Source organism: Musa acuminata, chromosome BXJ2-3 (genome assembly GCF_036884655.1).
Source record: "Musa acuminata AAA Group cultivar baxijiao chromosome BXJ2-3, Cavendish_Baxijiao_AAA, whole genome shotgun sequence".
Classification (NCBI taxonomy): Eukaryota; Viridiplantae; Streptophyta; class Magnoliopsida; order Zingiberales; family Musaceae; genus Musa; species Musa acuminata.
The window spans coordinates 37,204,037-37,224,697 of record NC_088340.1 but is presented as its reverse complement, the minus strand read 5'-3'; the positions used below and the strand labels follow the sequence as shown (position 1 = coordinate 37,224,697).

General features: G+C 34.8%; 2 protein-coding genes across 5 annotated transcripts; both read right to left on the bottom strand.

Moving 5' to 3' along the window:
• Window positions 1–4,263: 4,263 nt before the first annotated feature.
• LOC135608008 (uncharacterized) lies at window positions 4,264–5,175 on the bottom strand. Its single transcript, XM_065100390.1, has one exon. The coding sequence runs from the start codon at window positions 5,160–5,162 to the stop codon at window positions 4,470–4,472; it is 693 nt and encodes a 230-aa protein (XP_064956462.1). The 5' UTR covers window positions 5,163–5,175; the 3' UTR covers window positions 4,264–4,469.
• Window positions 5,176–6,220: 1,045 nt separating this feature from the next.
• LOC135608006 (uncharacterized protein At5g08430-like) lies at window positions 6,221–20,468 on the bottom strand. Of its 4 annotated transcripts, none has more exons than XR_010485357.1 (11): window positions 20,017–20,465; window positions 16,667–16,746; window positions 15,988–16,178; window positions 14,814–15,696; window positions 14,403–14,524; window positions 14,109–14,168; window positions 12,756–12,806; window positions 12,404–12,474; window positions 12,127–12,266; window positions 6,615–7,239; window positions 6,221–6,524 (listed from the first exon to the last, which is right to left on the bottom strand). XR_010485357.1 is itself a non-coding variant. In XM_065100388.1 (11 exons), exons 2-11 carry the CDS (start codon window positions 20,109–20,111, stop codon window positions 6,929–6,931), a joined length of 2,004 nt encoding a protein of 667 aa, XP_064956460.1. In that variant the 5' UTR covers window positions 20,112–20,268; window positions 20,343–20,461; the 3' UTR covers window positions 6,594–6,928. The 4 variants fall into 4 exon arrangements, 3 of the variants coding, with proteins under 3 accessions (XP_064956460.1, XP_064956459.1, XP_064956461.1); XM_065100388.1 differs by lacking the exon at window positions 6,221–6,524 and having other exon boundaries at window positions 6,594–7,239; window positions 20,017–20,268; window positions 20,343–20,461; XM_065100387.1 differs by lacking the exon at window positions 6,221–6,524 and having other exon boundaries at window positions 6,594–7,239.
• Window positions 20,469–20,661: the final 193 nt, after the last annotated feature.

The following is a 20,661-nucleotide window of genomic DNA, read 5'->3' as shown; positions in this document are numbered from 1 at the left end:
GTTAGGCTCGATACGAAATAAGGAACGAGGAGCCCCTTTATAACAGTGAAAATGCGATCTCTTCCAAAGATAAATAATAATTTTATTTTATTTTAAATTTATTTATATTTTACTCTTCTGCACAAAGATAAAAATATAATATTCATTTCTTATGGTTCACACACAAAAATAGAATATGGACTATTTACATCCTAAAAATCATATCACTCATTAGGAAATAAATTAATTAATAATTTAATTTTGCTAAACAAATTCACTTATCCACATGATTAAGGAAATTAATTTTAATCATTTCCTTAACCATACCACACAAACAAGTAGGAAAATAATATATATTAAATAATATATTATTTCTAGTAATTAATTTATGGTAAGGGTGAAATTATCGATGATTACAATATGATTTATAATGTGAGGGTCAACATATATGTTACGATGTATGGTCTAGGAGTGAATGTGTATGCTAGGACATGTAGTATGAGAATACACATATATATTATAAAATATGATGCAAAAGTTCATAGATGTATTATGATTATCATTGCATAATTGTATTTTGATTTACTTTAAAGTAAAATTTTTATGTCTTTATTAGGTAGTTGTCATACCATTTGTCATGACATGTTTTATGCATTTATAGATATATATGATGTGGAAGTGCATGTAGTGCCATGATGTATGATTAGGAGTTCATAAGTATACTATGATTTTTCATTGTACATACCATGACCTGCACACATGAATTATGATTTACTTTAAATAAGAGTTATATCTTCTTATTATGCATCTATCATGTTACGAGATGGTACGTTGCTAAAGAGGCCATACTTAAATAAATTTACAATGAAATATCTTTTGCAATCATAGATATGTGAGTATGAAATTGTATGTAGATATCGTGAAATGTGATTTCATAATTCATAAATATATTATGTTTCTATTACTTAAATTAGGATCTATCCATGCACATATGTATTATGATTTATTTTGACTTAGAGCTTCACCTGTTTACTCTACAGCTATTATTTTATAGGGTTGCAAGTTGCTAAACAAGCCATAAAAATGTGAGATTACCATGAAAAGTTTCATGCAAATGAATTAAGTTGTACGTAACATAATACAAGCTCACTTAAATAAAACACAAAAAAGCTTATATTTACTAAGTCATCACTTATTATAGATCCTATTTTATATAAAAGAATATTATTAATCCATCCATATGATATGCAAAGAGGTGAGTAGTTATGGGCCTTTCTCAAAATAGATATAGATAACAACCTCTGAACATATTTTTATGTACATAGTTTTTTGGATCAAATATACATATGTGGTTTGAGATTATAAGTTTATAACATATGTATAACTATAAAGCATCACGGTCCATAGGTGAGGTCTTGCATTTTGTTTAGCAATAAAATATTTTTTTTTCGTGCTACACTCTCTTTGAGAGTTGTAGTAAACTAAAAAATATCATCTTATCTCAATCATGAATGTATGATATATGTAGAATTTGAAGTAGTATGTTACATGAAGCCCTATAACAAGGCTCATGTGTATTCCTAAGACTATATCAGACAACTTATGTATACAATACTTTATCTTCTCAAATCCTCTTAGATTGGAGTGCTTTTACCAAGCTTACCCCTAACGTAGTGTTTAGAAGATGCACTGTCAACTTGGCACCAAATTTGCGACCAGCTTAGAGATTGGACTTGGTTAATTTGTGACTCAAGATGTGTGTTATGATTAGAATATTATCATACTAAAAATTGAAACATATATCTCGATTAATTTGACTAATGCTAAGGTATAATGACTAATATGGTAAAACGAATATTAGTCAATCATTTACCAAATGATAATACCAAGGGTTCGAAATTTCATCCTTTATCCTTACTCTTTGATTGAAAACTCGAATGTTATCCGATAAATTATTTAAAGGTTTTAATTCAAACCCTGTATTCACCCCTCGCCAAAATACAAAGGTACATGTGGATATCAACTAGCAAAGCATATAGTTAACCACCTCATTCGACAATGACAACATGTAGCGATTGTTCCAAAAGAACTGCCTCATTTTTCTCTCTTTATATCTTCTACTCTTTGATTGATTAAGCAACAATGCTTTGCGGTCATGTCAATATAAAAACATCAATAATTTTCTAAGTATCATGTGCCTTCATAGTATGAATTATTTATGCTCAAAATTCCATGCTGAATCAATCTTAATGGTTATGATGTATTGTGCCTAAATATTTGAATTATAATTAATTAATTAAACCCCTGAAACTAAAATGCATAGGTTTGGTAACAATTAATTTCTCTTATTTCATTTTCTCCTCCTTATAGTTTCCAAAGAAAAATGGACACCAAGTGAGTTCGTTAAATTTTAAGTTTATATAGGGAGGCTTCTTTCGGATAGGTCTTTTGGGAGTTGATTACATTTTACTCCTTATAGTTAAACCTCTTATAGTTAAACCTCTTTAACATTCCAATCGTTAGACTTCAAAAATATACATTAAAACTCTTATAGTTAAACATTTTTAGCATCCTAGTCCTTAGGCTTAAAAAATTTTACATTAAAATTTCTATAATCATAAAAAAAATATAGCATGTAACAACAAATACATAAATGATATAAAAATAATAAAAAAAAAGATAATTTTATCGATGGTGATAGAGGGTGATGTCATAAATCACTATTATAATGGTGGTCAACGGAAACGATAATATGGTCGACCTTATAAACAATAAGCTAAAAGATAGTTTTGACTCGATCTATATCTTTTGTTAATAAAATCGATAATGTTAGGATAAATAAGATTAAATATTTTACTTTTATAATTATATATATGTTAATATAAAATTGAGCCCAAGGTACATCAAAATAGAATCATTTATAGTCTTTAAAATAGAACAATCAAATCGGTTTTACACCAATTCAATTCAGGTTTAGTTTTGATTTGGTAGATTTTTCAATTCAACCTGAACACCCCAATTAATAATGTTATCAGTGACTGAAACAATTATTATCCCTTCTACTATAAATGTTGTGAACTGCATCCCGAACCAACTCATAGCGTTGGTTTGGTGGGATAGAACATGATTTGCTCTACGTTATTTTCTCTCAATGTGAGAGAAGACCCTTTCATAGAACATCAGATATTCTAATCTTGAGAAATCAAAGCGAAGGTTTTCATGAAAAACCCACACTGGTTTATGTTTAGCTTCATATGTTTACCAAGAGTTGGATCGAGTAGGATGTGTCAAACCTAAACCACAATGACCAGTCATCCTAATTCATTTGTTGAAGGACCAGCACAGTTTTGACAGATTGAACACAACTGGCCATCATTCTCTTTTGATTGGTTTATAATTTGTTGGACAAAGCCACATGATTTTGGAAGACAAATGATGAAGAAGAGTGGTGCTGATAGATACAGACAAGCTCAATAATTAAGTTTGTTGAGCAGCATGAAGAAACCAGTAGAAGTGGGTCATCTTCTGTAACACTCATTGGAATATAGAAGAATTAAAGAATCAAGATTTAAGCTAGAACAGTATTTTCCTGATAAACACATTAACCATATTACTTGGGACTAGGAACTTTTTCTTAACCAACATTATTCTGGGGTTAGGGGTGACCTAACATCATGAGATATAATAAGGATTTAAATCTCAATACAAGTTCAGTAACCATTTGGATTAATATGGAATTGATATATCAAAGCAATGCAACCATCTACAAGCAAAGAGGAAAAGGAGATACAAGAACAAAGAAGTGATGCATAATACAAGATTTGATATGTGTAACTTCATGATTTGCAGCACCAATTTTACAGTAAAAGACCAAACAATTTTGAGATCTAAATGGGTGAAATTCATGTGCATGCATCTTCAATAATCTATGCACTTCAACATTAATAAGAACTATCAGAAGTAGAGTTAAGAGTCATCAAAACACATCACAAGTACCCCACCCAAGAAAATGCTGTTGCCACAAAGCCTTGGACATCAACTGCTTAACAAGATGGAAATAATAGAACCAATTCACAAAGACTAAAATCATTGAGAAAAGCTTTTGCTGACCACCCACCATCAATGACATAAGCAGCAAATTAAAGCACAACCCTTTCCCTGAAGAACACTAAAAGAATGTTGATGGAGATTTGTTCTCACTGACCCAATTAGGAATATGAAATAGAAGCCAAGTTATCAAGAAGAGTCAAAGGAGAGCAAACTTTACTTATTAGATCTAAACTGTTGAGAAATTAGGGTTTGTTATTGAGGAATCGCAAAAGTTTGCAACACTAAAAACGTATCGATGCCAATGAATTTTGGGATCAAAAAGATTTTGGTCTAATTCATAATCTTACAGAAACTTATTCCCTTCAACACACTCACCCCAAAAGATCTTGAACTAACATCCATAAGAGGAGAAGATAACTACCCAAGAAGAAGCAGCAGGCTTACGACACCATGGGCAGGGCGGTGGCGCAGTCGAAGCCGCAGCTGCATCGCGGGCACTCATCGAAGTTGGAGACGGGGAAGGAGGCGGAGAGGGGACCGACGTAGAAGCTGATATCGGAGTCGTTCCTCACCACCTCGTTGATGCCGAACCAGGCGAACAAGACCTTGACGCTCACCCCCTTCAAGTCCGTCAGCGATCCCGACTTTACCTTCCCGGTGATCTTCCGGTCGTACTTGAGTATGTACCCTCCCTCCACCTTGAACTCGCAATTCCCGCTGAGGTACACCTCGAAGCCCCCATCCCCGTTCAATATGTAGCTCTTCACGCCCTCGGGGAGGATTCCCTTGGGGAAATCGAACTTCTCCAGCATCTCGTAGGCGGAGGGAGTCTCGGAAACCGAAGCCTCGAGGGCGAGCGCGGAGATCAGGAGGAGGAAGAGACAAGATCGAATTTGAAGGACCGGCATTGCCGACAGGTGGGATTTGGCGACGGCTAAAGACTGGAATTCTTGTAGAGAAATCGGAGAACAAGGAGTAGATGAGAGTTTGGGCTTCAAAGGAAAGGGGTTTTGATGCCGGAGGAAGGAGGAATTGATTTCAAGAGAAGGAAGAAGAAGCGTGGTTTCATGGAAGACGGGAGAGAGAGAGAGAGAGACAAAAGGGTTGGCAACAGACTGGAGTTTTGGATGCATTGGAGTGGCGTCTAAGAACGCTAAAGACCAAAACATATACGTACTCACAAGAGGCCAAAATCCTTTCCCCAAACCAATCCATCTTAAACTTCATCACCTGGCTAAGACGATCAAAGTTTGTTTTGGATCTTTGCATGCCATCATATGAGAAATAATCGATTTTTTCCTTCCAAGAAAATATTATCTACTGGTCTCTCCATGAATTTCCAAACTCCATATTTTTTTTATTTTTAGATTAATCTTCTTATCATAATAAAATTTTACTTGAATATTAATCAAATGATGATATACGAGACCCACTTATCACGGTTGAAAGCCTGACGTATCTTTTTGTTATACAACCGCCAACATTTTTATGAGTTCCAAAGTGTTGTCACAAATTACTCATCAAAATTTTCCCTGGACAATACGATGGTGATATACTAAACCCACTTATCACAAAGTTCCAAAAGAAGGTGCTAACTAGTCATATCACCACAAAGTTTTAGGATCAAAACTAGTCTCATTTGTATGACTTGCAAGTGGCACGACCTACTCATCAAAATTATACCAGGACACTAATATAATAGTGATATACTAGACTCATCATAAAGTGCTAACTAGCCTGATGGGTAAAAACTTCATATCATCACAAAGCTCTGGGATCAAAACTAGTCTCCATCATTTTCCTTTTGTAAGAAGAAAAAGGTTGGTTATGGAGATGATGTTTGCCATGGTGGATTCCATCTCTTTCTATGAAGAAAATGATTCATCTTGGAAACAAATAATGCTCGACTTGCTAATTCCTGAATACACCATTCTTCTCCTACTACTTACTATGCATGAAGTTGGAAGCAACCCCCTCTAATGATTAACCAAATCAAATTCATAATCTGGCACAAGTTTAGGTAGCAACAAAGATTTCCTGATACATCATCCTAGGTAACAATTTATCTACATAGGTGTTTGGCACATCAGGGATGGAACTCAAGTCTCTCAACTGTTACTAAGAAAAATTTACTACTGCACAATACCAAAAGAAAACTATGGCGGTATCATGTTTTCTTTGACCAGTAGCCTGAAGAAATAAATCCAAATGCATCAAGATAAATGATTTGAGTAATAAAATCACATGAACAGGCTCTTACTTGACACAAGTCAAATCAACAAGAGAATGATGATGAGAAAGTAAACACCGTTCCATCTTCTGTCAAAATTATGACAATCTTCATTTTCATGCTGAAACGCTTGGGAAATTATTCTAGTGAAAACACTTGAAATGAAGAAAATTTTGTGTTAGAAATCTTAACTCCACGTGTGAGATTCTTGTAAACATCATCACCTCTGCTACCAGATGGCCTTCCACATTTTACTGGAGCTTTTCTGCAAACAGTTGCTTAGACTGCAATGAAGCACTCATCTACAAAACCAATATTAGGATGCAATGAATCATTCGATAAAGTTGAATCTCACCTGATTAATCTTTAAGTTCAAATTCTGACTGCTAATCCATTAACTCATGACTTGGAAAGAACTGCAATCTAAAAGGATGACCTATGCATACTGCAGTGACTCAAAAGCAACAGCAGCTGCAAGCTGCAAAATCTACTTCTTTCAGTAAACACAAGTGCCTTTAATAAATTGGTCTAAACACATGTGCAGCTTTCTATCTCCACCTGCCTTTCACAAATGTAGTTGGGTATAGATGTAGAAATCTATAAAACAATTGGGCCAAGCAGAGTCTCCATCTTCCTTTAATAAATTGCACATAGAGAAATTTGGAGATACTATTGATATAGACGGAGTGCATCTGTCAACAAAATGGCATCTTCTCTTGACTGGCCTGTTTTCCAGACCTTAAAATCTTCATCGAAAAAGCCTTCTCTCATCCAATACCTTAGAGATACCATGTCAAATGGTCCTTGTTCATTGCCAGAAGGGTCAACATAATGCCACGTCTTGTCTTCATCATCGACGTGGTCGCCTATTCGCATATTGCCAGTTATCTTAGAATCTTGAACTCCATGGTCTTCTTTGATTTCAATTACATGACCACTGCCAGAATTATTGACATCAGCAGCTTTTGGCAGTTGGCACTCTGCAACAAAGACCAGGTCAATAGAAGAAAGATTATATTCTCATGTAAAGAGTGGAAAACAATGAGTAACAGCTTCATTGTGCAACATATAAATGAACCAGAGTGCTTTTATTGTAGAGCTGTGTTATAAGGACAGCATATGGCAGGAAAAACATAATTTGAGAAATCAGAATAAGAGGTGAGAAATCAGAAAGTTCAAAATGTTCATAAAAGGCAGCAGGTGAAGATGGTTTTCGACCAAAGATGATCGACCCAGCTGAAGTCCAAGTTCGGCCACAGCCCAAAGATTCAGGCCCTGGCTCAAGTTCGGTCAAGCAGCATCAGATCCAATTCAATCCCTCCTGGATCACTAGGAGTTGCACTCGAATTGAAAAGGCTTCACTGATTATGAGTCTAGAGTCCCCTGCATGGGACTAAGAGTTGGACTCCAATTGAGAATCCTTCTCTAGTAAGAGTCGTCCCCCTCTACAATTATAAATAAAATGGTTTGGCAGCCCCATAGGAGCATCGAATTGAGAGAGAGGTGACAGCAAGAGAGAACCATTTAGAAGTCCGAGATATTGCTCAAGAAGTCGAAGCTTGTTACTTAGGAAGTCTTTTTGTAATTACATGATCAGATATTCTTTTTTCAAGAAGCAATCAAGATCATTTTTCCCTTTTAGTTTTCTCTTCTTCCACCATCTCTATCAATCCTCTCACAAAGTGTAAATCCGCTCGGAGGAAGGATCAAGATCCCCAAATCCTTCCCCTAAACAGAATAAGTGGTATCAGAGAGTCGATCCTCAATTGTGCATGGTTACCACGAATATAAAATTCAAGTGAACTTCAGGATTTGGAGATTCAACACCAATCGTCGACGAAAAGAGATGACAATGCGATGCAATAAAGTACTCCAACAGCATCGCCAAATCTTGTTGCCCAAGTCACATAGCTCATGCAAAAGATGAAGGATATGATGTGTCGGATCCAATCCCAAGCCGACAAGACAACAAAAGAAGCCAACAAGACAACAAAACGCGATGCAGATAAGTGTGTCGCAGCAAAGACACTCTGTCAGTATAGCCTTGTTATTTATCTTTTGTCTCGTTGTTAACTCTTATTGTTAATAGTTACTTATTGTTAATAACAATGATATTAACTATTCGTTAACTCTTGTTAATAATGGTTAATGGTTGTGTTCTTTAACAATGGTTACACAAAACACGAGTTCTTTAATACTTTTATAGATGGTTAATCTTATGTAATTTGTTGTTTTGGTGGCAATCTTTTGAATAAAAAATTATATGAAACTCATATATTACGTAATTTCTATTTAACGATTGCTTTTATCCTTAATTGTATTTTTTTATAATTGTTATATTGGTGAGCGCCTTGCTTTGCTCCACCGAGCACCTTGGGTGTTTTTCAAACCTAGGCACTTTTTAGTGCCTTTGACAACACTACCTCTTCATGTCAAGAGGGAAATTACTGCTAACATACTAAGGTAACTACCACTACCTTAGGTAGTTTTCCTCTTGACATGATGTAGTGGTTTAGTTAAGACCTCATGATCCTTGTAGTGTAACAATGATGAGTCAGTTCCTATAACTAATAGAGTCTAAGTTCATGGGCAAGATAAATAAGTATTAGGTACTATAAATAGTATCTAGCACTGGAAACATGAAACAAGCATTGAGGATTTGTTCTAAGTTTTATTTATTGCTTCAGTAATACTAGTGTTCTTGTTTAGTAGCATCTCTTTCAAACACTTGCAATATTTTGTTTTGTGTTTCCTTGTTCTTCTAACCCTATTATTTATGGTATGAGAGTCAAGTTCAAGCTGAACAGGACAATTAGGAAATTATCATGACATCTAATAGAAAACCTATAAGCATTTCTCAAGCTCTTATCCACACCTTGGGAAAATGCTATGAGTTTTGGTGTATTAAGATAAAAACTCTATTCAACTCTTAAATTTCAAGTCTCAAAATCGTTGGGAGTTAGTAGAGAACAGAAACGTTGTTCCATGTAAAAAATCTAATAAGCTATTTTTCTTCATTTAATAGTTTGTTCACCTACTACTCAAGGCAAGTTTAGTTGATACTTCAAAATGAAATTCAAGATTCATCGAAGGTTATTACAGTAAAATTTCAAACCCTTCATCGTGATATTTAAATTTGTTCATGAAAAATAATAAATTGGTTCAAGATTTTCCATCACGAGTGACTTCAATTGTTAGAAAAATGAAATCTTACAATGAACATCATCATGATCATCTTGTTGTTGCAAAAGTTTTGAGAAACTTGACTCTGAAATTTGATCATATTGTTGCCAAAAAAAAAACCACTTCTTCATTTGAACTAATGGGTTTGTTGCAAGGTTACTTGAAAAAAAATGAGGAAAAGACATTTCAGGTCAAGGGCAGGCTTCCACTTCAAAAGATCAGGATTTTGTGCACAGGAAATGGAAGAGGAAGAGGTTACTTTGACGGATATGATGAACAAAAGTAATCAAAAGTAGTCAAAGTTTGCATAGCTTTCAGCATTAGTTGTGAACATTTTGTTGCAGCAGTCATGTGAAATGTTCTTCATGTTATGTAAAGGAACTCTGGACAGTTTGATTGGTTTGTTGCTTATGATGTCTCTTTTCATTTGACAGATATTCATATGTTCCTATCCAATTTAAGTCAAAGTTTTCTTATTTCCAAGGAAAGATGGACTTCAGAGATACTGAAACGTATGAGTTTTTGTTCAAGGATTATTAGGAAATTATAAGAGTGAAATTCAACGTTACTATTGCACAAAGTTTAGTCACATAAAGGCATATTATTGGAAAAGATAAAACATACGTGAAAGAAAATAAAGAATATAGCAAGTTGTTCATGACTCACTTGCAAGTTAATAATGTCACAAATAATATTTGATTTTTGAATAATGGATATTCTAATCATTTGTTAGGCATTGTTTAGAGTAGAGAGTTAGACTTTGTGATAATGAGCAAATCCAAGTCAAAGAGAAAAAAATAGTTGAGGTGAAAACTAGTCAAGGTAAGGTAAAGCATCTTGGCAATGTTTTCTTTGTTTCTAACTTGTCACGTAACTTGTGGCTATGCCAAGTGTGCGACAATTAAGGAATGATGGATATGCAGTTACATTTGACAACGATTCATACACTATCAAACAAAAAAAAAAAAATATTTGGTTTAATTATAATAAATGTTTGTATGACTCAAAACAAGATTTTTTGCTTGATGTTTCAAATGTTGAAAATAGCATGTGCAAGTCAAAAAAAATGAGTCTAATTTATGTCATTTAAGATATAGACTTGGGCTAAAAGTTTTCAGGTCAAAAAAAAATTATTTTTGCCTTTTTAGATTGCCTAAAATTAATGTACATGATGTATGACAAATAAACAAAGAAATCATTTCCTATTGAAAAAGCACAACTCATTGTCTCGAATTAGTTCATGTTGAGCTATGTGGACCTATGAACATAAAATCTTTTGGCAAAAGTTGATATTTTCTATTATTTAATTATTATTATAATCACATGAGTTGGTATATTTTCTAAAATACAAATTTGAAACCTTTGATAATTTAAGAAAATTCAAGGAATTTGTGAAATGTCAAAGTGGTAGTTGCAGAAAGACATTTCAAATAGCCAAAGATGATGAATTTTTATCTAATGAATTTAATGCTTTCTGAGAAGAAAATGACATTTTAAGGAATTGATAGAAACATATACATAGAAGCAAAATGGTGTCGCCAAATACAAGAATCAAATGGCTGTTGAAATGACAAGAAACTTGCTTAACAGCATGTAACTTCCAAATCAATTTTGGGCTTACAAGTTGTTTACTTGTTGTACATTCAACATTTTACCCATATGGGCTATTCTAAATTAAACTCCTTGTGAAGCTTTGTATGATATGAAGTCAAGGGTAAACCATTTAAAATTTTTTTAATGTATTATTTATGCTTTGGTAGATTCACAAAATCGTTATAAACTCGATAAAAAACCTGAAAAATACAAAATAATTGGTTATTCTTTGTAATCTAAAACATATCGGTTATATAATACCCTTAATGATAAATTTATTATTAACAAAAATTTCAAGTTGGAATTAGGAGAATAGTGAAGGTGAAAACACATTCAAATTCCAGATCCAACAAATTCATCATCTGCCAACAAATTCACCATCAGCCTCTGATAATTCCGTAGATGAAACTCCATCAAAAAAATAAAATAGATCTTTAGTAAAAATTTATGATTAACATTTACTTTGTTCATTTCAGATCCAACAAACTTTGAAGAAACACTTGAAAATGATGAATCAAAAGAAATGAAACCTAGGAGTTAATAAACCTGCCTAAACAAAAAAGGTTATAGGACTGTAATGGTTGCTCAAGATAAAGTATAATACAGACGAAAGTTTTTAGAAGCAAAAGGCAACTATTATAACTCTCAACAGATATGCCACCACCAAACTGCCACCCATACTATATGGGTATTATACGTATTATAACTATTATAACTCTCAACAGATATTGTAAATTGTACCACCAATTTACAATAATAACATGCAAGGTTCGCAATACCGTACCGTACCGGTATTTCGACCTGGGCTCGGTACCGGTACGGTACGGTATACCGAGCAGTACACCCAAGTGTACCGCTCGGTACACCTGGGTGTATCGAGTACTGTAGTACTGCTGTAGTGCTACAGTAAACTGCTACAGTGCTACAGTCGGTCTGCGTATCGAAACCCTGTTGGACCGGTACATACCGCCCATACCAGGCGGTACGGCTCGGTACGACAGACCCTGATAATATGCATAATTTAACCAGAAGAAGATGCATATACTTTGCTTAAATAATGTGTAACTTAAGCCCATGTGAAAGCAGCCAACCTGAAGAAATAGGTGGACCATTGGTATTCTTCACCTTAGTTTGAGATATATCAGCAACCACTGTTGGAATCTCTTGAAGAAGCCGCTTTCGCTCTTCAGATGTACGAAGTTTTTCTCTTTCATCAATATAAGCAAAAAGTGTAGAAGCCAGAAAAGGTCAAGGGTTAAATAATGTCAAATGAAGTTTTCTAGTTATTAAAAAGAAAATAATTGAATGCATGTTATGTTATACATGGTAAGCATGCATCCATGTTTTTTATCCTAAATCTAAGGATATTCTCTGCGCCATCCTTTCTCATTAGCTCGATCTATCAGTTTTTGTAACTTCAAAACTTCCTTATCAATCCACTGTAAAATGAAATATTTAATCAGCCTCATAAGAATAAAATAAAAGATAATTAGCAGATTAGGCAAGAAATGAACTAGAGATCTTGTGATATGTAAATATTTCCTACATCTGTTCCCTTGCATAAAAGAACTATGGTGGTATCAAATAGTAACATGCAATGGGCCAAGAGCCAATCCCATTTTATCTATTGCCAGCATCACTTATTTATTCAACAAGAAATAATAGGAACCAAAAATTACAAATTTGACTATTGTATTTTACACAATACAGATATACATACATGATTCATTATGTCAGCATGAACACTTCTGATCTTCTTTTCAAGCTCTGCCTGCGAAAACAACAAATTTTAGCATATAACAACATAATTACAACAATATACACTTTTGAGCTCTCTGAAGACAGACAGGAATAAGATAAAAACTACTTTATGAGCAAAACAAATATAAATTTTCAAGGAAAAGAAAATAATGATATATGGGAATAACAAATATAAATTTTCAACACACTGTTGCTCTGTGAAAAAAGGAAGAATCACTTGTATTAAACTTAAGATCTATGAAAACCTCAGAGATATTTTGTCAGGAACCACTGAATCAGAATGCATTTCGATTCATGAAGGCTATATACATGCACAAGAAATGTGGGTCAAGCAAATTATTCTACACCTTGCTCAACTAATCCATATTCCATTCAAATATTGTCCTTTCCTGACTCGTACATGAGAATGCAAAACACAAGATGTTTTCTTATAAAAGAATGCAACTTTGGTTTCATTCTTTTCTTAATATCTTAAACAAGGAAGAACATGACATGAAACTATATCCATATCAAGTGCCATGAACTCTCTATACTCTGATCTGCATGCAAACCGCCCAGTTCCATGCATGGTCAAAATTTCACAGTTTCAACCAGTTTGATTACAAACCAATCAGTCTCGACTAAAACCAGTTGAAACATCCCAAAAAGGCCCTTGACATACCAAATTGAACAAATTTTCCTCTACCTGACTATCTCTCCATATCCCCTCTTCAGCTCACCTTCTACACCCAAAATTTTGTCCAATTCGGCCAGTGTTTCAACTTTCAAGTGCTCAACAAAGAGTGTTCCTCAAGGCTCTGACACCAGATGGGAAGGGGAACTAAGAAATCTTTTTTTTTTCCCTTTTGTGCTGACACAATACCAGTCAAACCAGTGACTAGCACAGAAATGGTATTTGCAAAGGCAATCCTTCATTTTATTTTGTGAACAAGAGAAATGGCATCTCCTATTCTCCCGCCATGTTCACTTTTGCGACAATATAACCGACAATGGTCAACCCATATGTTAGCCAATCTCTTGCCCTATTGTTCACAAGCTTTTCATACACATGTAAGTTTCGTTCGCCACAAAAAATGTGACCTTCATATCTCCAAATTTCCATCAACAGCTTACGAAATTTACAATAAAACATTTGAAATTATTCAAGGAAATGAAATTATGAAATTCTTCAAAAAAACGACCCATAGTTGGAGTTGACGGCACCTATTTATTGTAACAAACAATAATTATCAGAAAGATAGGAACAAAATAGAAAAATCTAGGCTCAAAGGTTTTCTATCACAACAAAAATAATTTAGGAAAGAAAACTTACAACAGTGGGTCTTTTGAAAAGGCCTTTATTGGCCAACTGGAGAAGATCTTCACACTCATCCTACAATCGTAGATATGGAAAGTTTCACTGGACTTGCATAGATACCCATAAGTGTAGTTTAATATAAGAATATGAATTTTGAAACTAGCATCCTAGCAAACTTTATAAAAATAAAACATTCTATCTATAGGCAAATGTCATTCTTCTTTTAACAAATAAATATCCAGGTTACAAAAACCAAAAAGTGAAACAACATTTCTTGCACAATACGTGTTCAACGACCACAGAGCATACCTCATCAAAGTCATCATCGGATAGAAAAAATAATTGAACATCCGCATGATAATTGGAAACATGTAGAACCACATCTGTGGACATTGTGCCTACCTTGTATGTCTGTAAAGCCTTCTTAACACCTGTTAAAAAGTAATTGAATGATAAGTTTTCCAGAGAAACATCAATACTGTCCTTTATTAGGTTTGGAAACTAAAGCCAAGATGGCCTAGTGGCAATACTATTGATATATATGCCTTTTTTAGGTCCAAACACCACAGACGAAACAATCATCTATTCTTTTTAAGGAAGCAAATCACATCTTGATTGCTGCAACATGCCATTTTCAAGGTCATGAGAAGTGACCCTTTCTCAAACTGGATGTAAATTTGATTAAAAATTTTGTGAACACATGCAAGAGCACTATCAAACCTGTGACCTGCCCTAGCTTGTACCTCTTTTCTGGAACAAAGTAGAAATCTTCAGGATCTACCTTCACCCTCACAAAGCAGCCAGTAACTTTTTCTTCAAAAGTATCAGGACTTTTAAGAAATTCCATAATTAAAGATCTCTTCAAGTACACCGAATTTATGTTTTTCCTAACTATGGAGGCATAACAACTTTTAGGTGCTGCAGAAATATCTTCCTTATATTCCTTTGGCTGTAATTTATGTTCATCATATCCTGTGTTTTGCTTCTTTCGTCTTCCAAATGTGTCACCATCTTCTGAGCTAAAAGAAATTTCTTCATCTGAATCATCATTTGTGGCAAAGTGACTCTCCAACAAACTCTCTATCTTATGAAACTTTACTTTCCTTTTTCTGAATAAAGCATACAGTCTCTCATCACATATTACATTTTTTTTCTTTTTACTATCTGGATCATGAAGGTTGTTTCTATCAATGTAGTCCTTTATTATTTCACATGCATCCAACAGTGTAAGTGGTTCATTTGTGTCTCTACCAACAGATATAAGGAAGTTTATCAGCTCCACTGAACCCCAACTAATAAACACTTTTTTCTTTGACCTGGACCTCTTAATTGGTTTCTTCATTCTACCACATCGCCCTTTCAAATCCTCAAGAAATGACAACCCATCGTCAGAATTTATTTCCAAATCATCACCTTCAGATTCGACATCCTCTTCCTCAAGTTTGTCAGAATCTGATCCACCCTTGTAATTTTCACCTCTTTTAAGAAGAGCATTCGCTGCCTGAAGATCAATCAATGTCAGTCCTTCCTGATCCTTTATTATTTCCCAATAATCCTTGAACAAAAACTCATATGTCTCAGTATCTCTGAAGTCCACCTTTCCCTGGAAATAAGAAAAATTCGACTTCAATTGGATAGGAACATAGGAAAATCTGTCAAATGAAAAGAGACATATACTACAAATCAATCAAACTGTCCAGAGTTCCTTTACATAACATGAAAGATTTCACTTGAGTGCTGCAATAAAATGTTCACAACTAATGCTGAAAGCTATACAAATTTTAAAAGTTGCTAACATTGAAGATCATCCCAGAAATCAATTAAGGGTGCAGAAGCATAAAGTTTAATGCCAAAGGAATCTGTAATAATTAATGAAGATTTATGCAGAGGATACCCCATCTGAATCAACATCTATATTCTCTTCTATTAAAATTGCTAGCTTTAAGCAATTGTTGCAGAAGCCCTTTGTTCTTTTCTTGACTTGCACAAACTCAGCTTCCTTTATGCATGAGTAGCACACAGAGTTCGGGCAGCAGTAACATTGGAGAGCTGATGCCTTTTGGCAGATAAAGCAAGAATGCCAACCTGTCAGGTACATCAGGTCAACAAATCATGTCAAACCAAAGAGAAAGAATGGCATGGAATCACCATATCACAATCTTCATTCAGAGTAACTCCGAAAAACAGATCTTATTGCTGGTTTATCAAAGGCTTGCTACCAAAGCTTGGTTAGAGAGAGTCCAGAATACAGCATTAAATGATCTATCAAGGAAAATTTTCTTTCTATCAAACTTAACATGAAACCTACAGTTTTCCCTATTCTACACAATCAGTCACACAATATGGAGACTGGGGACTACTCATCAGCTAGAAGGTTTCATAGGCTTATTCACTGCTAAATTATATTCTGGAATACTTTCACAATGTAACAACTGCTGAAGAATTATACCATATGCTGTTTGCCACAACCAGAAATTAAATGGAGTAAACATGTTACACCAAACAGCAGAAAAAACAATGATACTGCAATTTAACCAAAAGATGTAGGAAAGAACTGAGTTCAAGGCATTTACCACAGGTCCAACGTTCATCACTCTCCATGAATGAGGGATCCTTACCCACACATTGAGGATGGTAAGCTTTAAGACAATTCCTAGAAGGAAAATTGCATGATTTAGCATTGTGTATTCCAGCATAAATCTCCTGAACCTACTCCTTTCACATTTTCGAGAACACAACCACTAGATCAAATGAATATTACAATGGTCCAAACATCAACCAAAGTTCAACAAAAAAGGTAGATCATGCAGGTGCCTGTAGTGCCAGAGAAACATTGATATACAATTATACAGATAGATAGAGGATGCTGATCTGACATAATACACTTTATTGGTTAGGTTCCAGTACCAGTTATCTCGATAACAAGCCTCAACAGCAAAATGTATGACTCAAGAGGATCTTAAATAGTGTCACTAGGACCAACCAATGCCAATTAATCAGTCCATAATTGAAAAAGATATCATTCAGATACATAATTAGACAAAAGAGCATACTCGGAGTAACTTGTTGGGGGTTGTTAATTTTGGACAGTGAATCTACATAAAGAAATGGAAGAATACACCAAACAAAAAGCATTAGTAATTGATGCTGACATGACAGCTGAAGTAAATCATATAAGTTATAGGAGACAAATATAGGTACCACTAAGCACTAACACATACAGACATCAAATATATACGAGACATATAGGTTCCATGGGACAAAGCATTTGTGAAAAACATTTAGACAATCCTAAACAAATCTACCTGAAAAGATCTAAAGAGGCAGTATAAGACTTGTTATAATAATTGAGTGCATCAAACATGGTATTTAAAGCAGATAATGTTATGTTTGAGTGGACAGCAGATGATCAATATGGCTTGGTGACAAAGAAATATCAATAAAACATCCCTTAATATAGGTTTCAGGTTTGAACTCCCCTAATCTGACAACAGTATCAAGCTATCAAGGGCATGAACAATCTGATGAATAAGCATTTGCTCACATGATGCAAGCATCCAATCAATGTAACATAACCAGTCCACTTCAAGAGGATGGCAATGGTCAAATAACTGACCCTGATTATGGAGCTTCAAGGTTCCGTGCTTCAATTTATATGCACCAAACCAACAACATTTTCAACAAGTATCTTTTATCATAAACTTCAACTATTAACATTCGTATGTTCTACAAAAAGGAAATACAGTAAGATAAATCTATTTGATGACTGAATGCCAATACTGACATTAATTATCATAAAAATGCAATATCTACTGTTAACAAAGTTTTTCAAGATGAAGAAATAATGTAACTGCATGATTTTATCAATAAGTACCAATGACCAACCAAAGAAGTTTGATAAGAAAGCTATCAACTAAATAAACCACAATATTGAAGCAGCATGAGATTTATGTATTAGGATATAAACAAATGGCCAATGTAAAAAATGTGGCCACTAAGATTATACTGTCGGGAGTCAGACTCATGCACTCTACAAAAGAAGTATGGTATTGAATGGTCTTAGTTTACATGGATTTCAGATTACCTGTTTCCACATTGCAGGTTTTGGATTGTCCTACCATCTCTTCAGTATGGTCTCAAAAGAAAAAAAAATTCCAGTGAGCCTAAGAAAGTATTGCTTTTAGACTTTTTCCGTATGTCTTCTCCAAGATTTTTTATAAAATCGCAAATACAATCTGTCATTCAATTATGTGTTTAGAAGAAAGTGACTTATCTAATGCATATTTATTTTAATGTAGTAATTAGACTTGCTTAATGTGATATTAACCATCCCCGATATACAGATTTTTCTTTTAACATGTATCTATGAACAATCCAAAACTTAGCTAACTGTTGCAAGTAAACCTTGCTGAATTGATGATCTTCATCCTTCAAAGCTAAATTCTTTAGTATAGAATTTGTTTAGTATATGAATGACCCAAAACAGAATTGTCATCACCTGCTTCCAATCTTCATGGTTGCCAAGTCAGACAACTAGTATATGTCAAATGTCTAAACTACGCGGAGTGACACACATGCAGCTACACAACATAGACTAATTAGAACCTTGAATTTTGCTTATTTATGACTGAAAAGAAAATAAATCTAGGTCGTGACAATTAATCCCTCTGTCGAGAGATGACTAATTAACAGTTTGTACTTGTAGAACCAACAGATAGAGACATTATTTACTACCACATGCCCAACAACTGGTTCACTTACTAGACTTGAGCATGTATTTGGTGTGTTATTCTTTGTGTTAGCCATTTTTTACGATGTCGGTTTTAGATTAAAGATGTATTAGTAAATGAGAGTACTACCATGCACTTTTTGTACATATATGGAAGGATATTATAATCAAAATACCATCTTCATGTGATTATGCAACAATGAGAACATAATGGGGTTAGCCCTGCAATACTCACAGTGCCCTCCTGCTGAACTAAAGTCCTTTCTCTTCCACTGATCAATTTAAATTTGGATAATATAAAATCTAAGCTCCAAATTAACAACATTTTGACTCAATGGAAACATCAACATGCTAGATATATGTCACACAACAAATTGAAACAAGACTGTGAAGCAACCAAGAAAAAGCTATAAACAGAGTAGTAATAAAACTTTAGCAATTGACCAAGCTGAAGAATTACCTTCAATTTTAATGCCCATTCAATTATAGACAAGTATTCAATAGGTTAATTTTTAAGGGTACAACTCAATGTCATAATTAAGTTGCACCTTTGTAACCAAGGTAACTAAGGTGAGTCATGGAAATAGTTACAGGAGACCCTCCCAAACACCTTATTGGTGGTAGCCTCCTGCACCAAGCAACTCTTTTATTAAAGGGATCATGTTGAAAATGACCGTCCATAGTTCGTAACATATAAATTTCTGTGATACTTACAGATGAGTATTTATCCAGAATTTATTATTAAAAAAATTAAAAATTGAATAGAAAAAGCTTCAGATATTTCATTAGCAGTTGATCTCTCGTGAACAACAAGGATAAAGCAGCACAAGCCCTTATAGAAACCAATTTGATAATGGTAAAGATCTGTTTAAAATTTCACTGTGCATTGGTGCAAGTCATCAATTTAGCACCATATGGACGGGACCTATCGAACAAGGGCTAATAAATAACGAACAGGCTGCCGAGTTTAGTATAATACTCGATCAAGCAAATATATGGATCACATAGGAGAATATATGGAGAAGAGATAATTATGCTATCAATGAAACGTTGACACCTGAAATACCACAACGAGAGTCAAAAAGGGAAAAATAAGAATGAAATCCCCACAACAAGTTGACATACAGCAATAAAATAAGCCACCATTGATGAGTGTGAAAGTAGGAAAAAGAAGAGAAACGAGATCGAGCTCACTTGAAATCGCAGACCCGCAGGTGCCCTCCATCCTTGCATGTGAAGCAGTAGTCCTCCGCTATCTCCTCCTTGTTCAACTTATTCTTCTTCATCATTCACCCTCCTTTATCCAGATACCGACTAAAGAAAAACTCTATATCTCCTTGACTCCTCTGCTCTAAGAACCCCAAAGACCTCCACAAAACCAGGACTATTTCCCCCACTCTCGTATTGCATGAAACAATCGATCGGAGACGCAGAAATCCATCATTCCTCGCCAAAGTCAAAACAAAATCCAAATTGAGTCCACGATCCAATCGGACTCCCGAGATCAGGGAAGAGCTCACCGAAACCTTTAGGGCGGGTTGGGCGAAGGCGAGAACCCCACGCGGAGAATCCACCGAACGAGAGGGGGCAGTCTCGAGGCTCTTGCACGAACCTCATCTTTTTCCCTGTATTCTTTCTGTAATGTGTTAATGGAGAATCGCATTTCTCAAATGACTCTTATGTCCTCAGGATGAGAGTGTCACCCACGAGGCGAGCAGTGAAGCAGGCCCGTCCGATGGATAATCGGCGGTCGAGATGGGGAGAGCGATGAGGTCGGTGGGGAAAAAGTGTGTGGGCGATTGGGTGGAGGAGGAGGGTTTAAACTTTGAACCGGGTTTG